The following is a 7,500-nucleotide window of genomic DNA, read 5'->3' as shown; positions in this document are numbered from 1 at the left end:
ACTATTCTGGTGGAGTGATTTGTGTCACTCGCACTGTACTCAACCCTGGCGTACGCGTAAAGACCAAAGTATACTTTGGCCTTAAGCTGTTACTAGGTAGTTTTAGGGCAGTTACCAGGCTTTTTATAGGTTGTTTCTAAACAGTTTATTTACTTTTTCTATATAATTTTTAGGCAGTTACTAGGTGGTTGCTAAGCTGTTTCTAGGTGGTTGCTAGGCTGTTTCTAGGCCATTTAATGGTGGTTTATAGGATAGTTCAAAGTCGTTGCTATGCTGTTTCTAGACTATTTCTAGGCAGTTGCTATGCTGTTTCTAGGTGGTTGCTAGGCTGTTTCTAGGCCATTTAATGGTGGTTTATAGGATAGTTCAAAGTCGTTGCTATGCTGTTTCTAGACTATTTCTAGGCAGTTGCTATGCTGTTTCTAGGTGGTTGCTAGGCTGTTTCTAGGCCATTTAATGGTGGTTTATAGGATAGTTCAAAGTCGTTGCTATGCTGTTTCTAGACTATTTCTAGGCAGTTGCTATGCTGTTTCTAGGTGGTTGCTAGGCTGTTTCTAGGCCATTTAATTGTGGTTTATAGAATGTTTCAAAGTCGTTGCTATGCTGTCTCCAAGTAGTTTCTAGACAATGTCTAGGCAGTTACTATGCTGTTTCTAGGTGGTTGCTAGGCTGTTTTTAGGTGGTTTCTTTTTTTAAAAATGTATTTTTTTGGTATTTTTGCCTTTATTATGACAGGACAGATCAGAGATGACAGGAAGTGACGTGAGAGAGAGATAGTGGAGCGGGAACGGTCCTCAAGTCGGGATTCGACAGTTTTTAGGTGGTTTATAAGCAGTTTCTCAGCTATTTCTAGGCAGCTGCTATGCTGTTTCTAGGTAGCTTCTAAGCTGTTACTAGGTAGTTTTTGTGCTGTCTCTAGGCTTTTTCTAGGTGGTTTCTTGGCTGTATGTAACTAAGTGATTTATAGGCCGTTTCAAGGGAGTTGCTATGTTATTTCTAAGTGGTTGCTAGGCTGCTTCTAGGCACTTATCAGACCGTTTCTTGGGTGGGTTCCTCCTTCAGTGTGCAACTGTGATATTTCTTCGATTGTTTTCTCGTCTAGCAAGTGAAAATGGTGCGTCTGATCACTTAAGCACAGTAACAGCACACTCTGCTCAACAACACACATGATTTGAGGAATCATTCATGTCTGGAGCACAAACGCTGCAGTGCTTTCTTTACTCTGCTTAGCTCTAGTAACCGTGCTACTTGACTTAAACAGCAGTACAGCACACACAGGTCTTCATGAGGACCGGCTGTATGTGTGCAACACTGATGCTGTTGTTCTGAATGCACTGGGCAGCACATGGTTCTCATAACAGAAACCCTGATGAGACGCTCTCAGTGTCCACAACCACAAATACATCATAAACCTCAACTAACACAGTTACACACAGACCGAAGTGATCACAAACATACAGCAGACCCAAACTGACCCAGTTACCTGTGGAAGAACAGCAGAAGGGAAAGGAGGGTGGAGTCAGAGGGGCGGGGCCTCTGTTTGTGAGTATACGCCCCACCCCTTTCCACTTTCACAGAGGAAGTCAATGGGCTCCAAACAGGATTCTGACACTTCTGATCGTGAACACGACCCGAGCTGGGCCTGCAGGACGATCTGAGATTATTTTCTGAGCTCTGTGTTTGAGTCTGACCAGCAGGTGGCGCTGTATGTGTTTCTGTGCAGGAGGGCGTCTTTGAGCTGAGGGTGGGTTTGGATGAACACATTCGGTCTCGTTCTGGGATGGACGGCGTTCTGAGGCCAGAAAGTGTGTTTTTGGACGTTGTATGATGTGGCGAGCGCTTGCTGCCGATTGGTTTTTTGGTTTCCATGGAAACCGCCAAGCGACCAGCCCTCGGGTAGTAATCGAGCTTCCCCATTGGCCAGGAATCCCGAACCCTTCGAACTCCACCGGTGTCTCTCACTCGTTCTCCTGCGTGGAGGCGTGGCCTCACAGATGAAGGGGCGGGGCTCGGCGAGGAGGGGTGTGGCTCAGAGGCAGGTAAAGCTCCGGTCTGGGTTGTATTCTCATTCTCTCTTTGTGTTTGTTCACATGGAGGGAGTGACAACGGACGAGGCTGCTTTTTGCTTTCAAAAATGGACACCATCTTTCGTACGTTGACAAACATGGTGGATAATCAGCAGGTCAAAAAAACACTTGTAAAGGAAGCTCAGTCGTGCACGCAATTCAGAAAAGTTGTTAACTACACTACAAGCTACTAACAAATAGTAACTACCTACACTGAAGCTATTTAAGTGAGCAGTATCTTTTAGACTATACAACTATTAAAAAGCATTAATTAGCATTAAGCATTCAAAAAAATAAAAATCTCAATAAGGGTGGCGCATTAAACTGCATACTACATTCAAGTAGTCAAACAATATTAGTTAAAATCATACGGTTATTATTATTAACTAAAGCTAAAACTATTAAAACATTTTTGTAAATTGAAATAAATCTGAAATTATATTAAATATAAATATTAGAAGGAAAAACTTAAACCAGATGAAATAAGAAATAGAAGACGAAATAGAGAAATAGAATTAGAAATGTTGCCTTGGCAAATAACTGAAATAAATTGTCGAAGTCTAAGCTAAAAATTAATTACTGCACTTAAACCTCAAAATAAATCAATTAAAATTTAAATAGTGATGTAAAAAATAAATAAATAAAAAATCTGTTTGACTATTAAATTTCAAACTACATACAAGTACTAAAAAAAAACAAAAAAACATTTGTTCACATGGAGGGAGTGACAACGGACGAGGCTGCTTTTTGCTTTCAAAAATGGACACCATCTTTCGTACGTTGACAAACATGGTGGATAATCAGCAGGTCAAAAAAACACTTGTAAAGGAAGCTCAGTCGTGCACGCAATTCAGAAAAGTTGTTAACTACACTACAAGCTACTAACAAATAGTAACTACCTACACTGAAGCTATTTAAGTGAGCAGTATCTTTTAGACTATACAACTATTAAAAAGCATTAATTAGCATTAAGCATTCAAAAAAATAAAAATCTCAATAAGGGTGGCGCATTAAACTGCATACTACATTCAAGTAGTCAAACAATATTAGTTAAAATCATACGGTTATTATTATTAACTAAAGCTAAAACTATTAAAACATTTTTGTAAATTGAAATAAAGCTGAAATTATATTAAATATAAATATTAGAAGGAAAAACTTAAACCAGATGAAATAAGAAATAGAAGACGAAATAGAGAAATAGAATTAGAAATGTTGCCTTGGCAAATAACTGAAATAAATTGTCGAAGTCTAAGCTAAAAATTAATTACTGCACTTAAACCTCAAAATAAATCAATTAAAATTTAAATAGTGATGTAAAAAAAAAATAAATAAAAAATCTGTTTGACTATTAAATTTCAAACTACATACAAGTAATAAAAAAAAACAAAAAAACAGTAGTGTACAGAACGGTAATGCACTTATTTTTAAACTTAGAAATGTCGTCTTGTCAACTAACTAAAATAAGTTTAAGCACTAAAATTGGAAAAAAACTGGAAATAAATAAAAACTGAATAAAAATAAATTAAATCTAAATATTCATATTTTAAAAATCAGGGCGGTGTTTAAATTTCATGCATTAAATAAAACTAAAACAGAGTTGAAAACATAGCGATGCACTCAGGTTTATTATCATTAACTAAAATTGACAAAACTTTTTTGTTAATTGAAATAAAGCTGAAATTATATAAAATATAAATGTTAGATGAAGAACTTTAAATGAAAATTAGAAATGTTGCCTTGGCAACTAACTGAAATAAGTTTAATTACTAAATGGAAAATTAAGTTAGTAGCTATATAAAAAAAACACAAAAGCACACTCACATAAAATGACTAAAAATTAAACTTAATTAAAAATAAAAACTGAAAACATAAAAAATGGAAGGTCATTTGAACCGGATGCACTGCAGTGTCAAGACAGAGTTACATTTACATGAAAAGAGTTACATTTCACTAAAAAATGCAGTCGTCAAGTTACAAGCGTCCTGAAGTTCAGTGTGTGATCTCGGTGAGACCTCAGTGACGCTCCTTCATCACGAGACGACCGTCCGCCTCTGAACCCCCCGTTGTGCTGTAATCCCTCAAAACTGGCCGATCCCTGCGAAATCCCAGCAGCGGCGGATGGATTAGTGTAATCTGGGGTGAAAGATCTCCAGATCTCTACGGGACCGCACGACTGTTCTCCTGCCTCGGGATGTGTGTGTACTGTAAGTGTGTGTGTTCCCGTGTGACACACAGAACATGCGTAAACATGCAGAGTCAAACACACACATCAACACTGCACTCTTTGATTCAGTTCCCCGCCCACTGTCCGCCGCAGCCAATCACGGCTCGCGCTGGGATTCTGTGCCCGCCCACACAGATCCCAGCATTCCACACTCCGCCCACTTCATCTGGTATCACACACAAACACACACCGAAGTTACCGGAATACATAAGTCAGAGGTTTTTTATTATCGAAGCGATTTATATAATGCAATTAACATCAAGCACGCAAAACACATTTGTATCGGCACTGAATGAGAGGAATGTGAGCCTAAGTTTATTTACACACACAAACACACAGCAAATCCTTTTAAAATCAGTACTGAGAACAGAACACGATATAAAACATTCATTACAAAACGCCAAACCTAAACGAGTTTCGCTTTAAATCAATTTGTTTAGACTTGGCATTCAGAATAAATGTAGTTTGCCAAATTATGTTCGTTTTCTGTTTTGAATACCATTAAATGTAAAGGATTTGTTGTGAAGGGAACTGAAATACAAGATGAATGATGTTTTTATAAACTTTTCATTTTATTTAGCGGTATTTTTGCGTTAATTCTGAATGTAATTATAAAATGCAACTTATACATTGGATGCTACTTATCTGAAGTCATAAATAAACAACATAATTCATAATGTAAATAATAAATGATGCAATTCAAACAAATAATCTTAAAGAAATTATAATTCTGCCACCATTTATCATTCAAACATGTGACTTTCGTTTATCTGCTTAACACACACACACACACAAAAAAAGTTATTTTGAAGAACGTTGGTCAACAAACATTTGACGGTAGCCATTGACTTCCATAATATTTTTTCCATACTATGGAAGTCCATGGCTACCGTCATATGCTTCAAGTTGTTCCAACCCTGAATGTGTTTGTTTCTTCTATTGAGCACAAAAGAAGATATTTTGAAGAACGCTGGGAAGAAAACAACTTTGGACTCCATTGACTTTCATTACATGGACATAAGACACTGAGGCATTTCTCAAAATATCTTCTTTTGTGTTCCACAGAAGAAAGAAAGTCATACAGGTTTTGAACATCATTTTTGGGTGAACTGTTCTTTTAACACTCCTAAAAAATGTTGATATTTATGCAAAATATAATTGATTTTCATCTTATAATTTCTGGTGTGCTGGTGTGAGATTCACGCAGTACTGACATGCTGCTACGAAACACGATGTGTAGTGTATGTGAACTAGAACACGGGAAATAAAGTAAACATTGATTGTAGAATCGCATATCAGCCGAGGGACGGCACACCACCACAGATCCTCATATCTGATCTGCTCTAGAATCTCTCATTTCACCAAATCACTAAACAACAGAAACAGTGTGTGTGTGAGTGAGAGTGTGTGTGTGTGTGAGAGAGTGTTTGTGTGTGTGTGTGTGTGTGAGAGAGAGTGTTTGTGTGTGAGAGAAAGTGTGTGTGAGTGAGAGTGTTTGTGTGTGTGTGTGTGTGTGTGAGAGAGAGTGTTTGTGTGTGTGTGTGAGAGAGAGTGAGTGTGTGTGTGTGTGTGTGTGTGTGTGTGTGTGTGTGTGTGTGTGTGTGTGTGTGATCAGCCATCTGATCTGTGAGTCACGAAACCACATCAGCATGATATGACAGTTTGAGACACACTTGAAGATCACAATCACACACACTTCTCCACCTCTCAGTTTTTCTCTGCTGTTCTACTTTCTATCTAACTCTCCTCCTTCATCAATGGCGCCTCTATTCCTGCACTAATGCAGCTTTAAGCTGAGAAAGAGCGACAGAATGAAGGGGAAAATAAACATGAAGGCCAGAAAATGCTTTACACACTCCAGCCTTCCAGCCAACACACTGCAAGAAACACGCGGTTCACGTGCAAAACATATCTGCGTCTGCACTCATGCACGCGTGTTGAGTGTGTTTCAGGACTCCAAGCAGTGGTGTGTGTGTGTGACTGAGGTATTTCTTCCGGGTCTGTGACAGTAAGCACTGCGGTGTGAAAACACTCATAAGGGCCTCGAGAAACCCAGAGCATCACCTTTCCAACCACTCAACTCTCTAAAAATACGAGTGCACTCAACTCACACCTAAATATAGAAGAGCAACAACTGGCTTATGTATGAGACAGAGTCAGATTTAACCACCGTCACGCTGCTGCTGCTGAGCCAGTGTTTAATCCACAAGTTTCCTTCAAACAAAACATGGTTCTGGGTCTGAAAAACCTTATTGTAAAAAGTTATTAGTAATATTATTAGTATAATGTGTTATTAATATATATTAGCACACGTTTTTCCTGTTTAACACTGTAAAGCTGCTTTGACACAATCAGTATTGTATAAAGCGCTATAGAAATAAAGGTGACTTGAACTATAATGAAAACTATATTACCATCCACACCACACCTATAACGATAACTATAACGATAACTATATTAGCGTCCAAGTTAGAATAAAGCAATAAGCCCCAAGAAGCCGTGGTTTACAGTGAATTTATAAAATTCACTGTAAACCACGGCTTCACGGGGGTTATTGCTTTTATAAAACGGTTATTCCATATACGTAGTAAGGTTTCACAAAATAAAACAGAGCAAATAAAGTGTAATGATATTAATAAAAACAGTATTCTTCCACCAAACAATGTAGCTCCTCAGAAACAGTTGTGGTTGCTACAAAGTGGTTGCCGAGCAACACACAAACGTAAACAAAGGTGTATGTTACTTTGTAGAGTAATTTACAACAGCTTCGAACGCAGCTCAGCCAATCAGAATCAAGCACCGGAACTCTCCGTTTTATAATAATTATTAAAACGCACAGTTATCGTTATAGCTGTCGTTCTTGCTAGTTCACAGCGACATACAGAACCAAAGCATGACTCGCAAGACTCGTCTCACCCGTCGTCTCCCACGAACTCAAACGCTCGTCCCATTCCAAACATGGACTGCGCCAGCGCGAGGGCGGATGGCGTCTGGATGGGCGTGAGCGCGGGATGGAAGGGACTGTCCCGACCCAGGTGCGGTCTGGGTGACACCGGCTGAGAGCGGGTGGTCCGAAGCTACGAAGAGAAAATGCACGCAAGACTTTGAGTAAGAAATGGATGAATGCATCAGACGAGTGTGCGACTGCTCACCTTTCCGACGGCGTCCATGTCGAGCCGCAGAGAGGCGGGGGGGTTTCGCAGCCCG

General features: G+C 39.1%; 1 protein-coding gene across 2 annotated transcripts in view; it reads right to left on the bottom strand.

Annotated features, from left to right (window-relative positions):
- LOC107687365 (TSC22 domain family protein 4-like) overlaps positions 1–7,500 on the bottom strand; it is a 14,433-nt gene that overhangs the window by 1,130 nt on the left and 5,803 nt on the right. The window contains exon 1 of one of the 2 annotated variants that reach the window (XM_016484650.1): positions 1,484–2,395. The exons of the other annotated variant lie outside the window; for it this stretch is intronic. Coding sequence (XP_016340136.1) covers positions 1,484–2,166 — 683 coding nt within the window. The 5' untranslated portion in view covers positions 2,167–2,395. Of the gene's footprint in view, positions 1–1,483; positions 2,396–7,500 lie in introns of those variants that run through there. 2 annotated transcript variants of the gene reach the window in all.

This window comes from Sinocyclocheilus anshuiensis, unplaced genomic scaffold (genome assembly GCF_001515605.1).
Source record: "Sinocyclocheilus anshuiensis isolate Anshui unplaced genomic scaffold, SAMN03320099.WGS_v1.1 scaffold3250, whole genome shotgun sequence".
Taxonomy (NCBI): Eukaryota; Metazoa; Chordata; class Actinopteri; order Cypriniformes; family Cyprinidae; genus Sinocyclocheilus; species Sinocyclocheilus anshuiensis.
The sequence above is the reverse complement of the archived record's forward strand: the minus strand, read 5'-3'. Positions and strand labels throughout refer to the sequence as shown.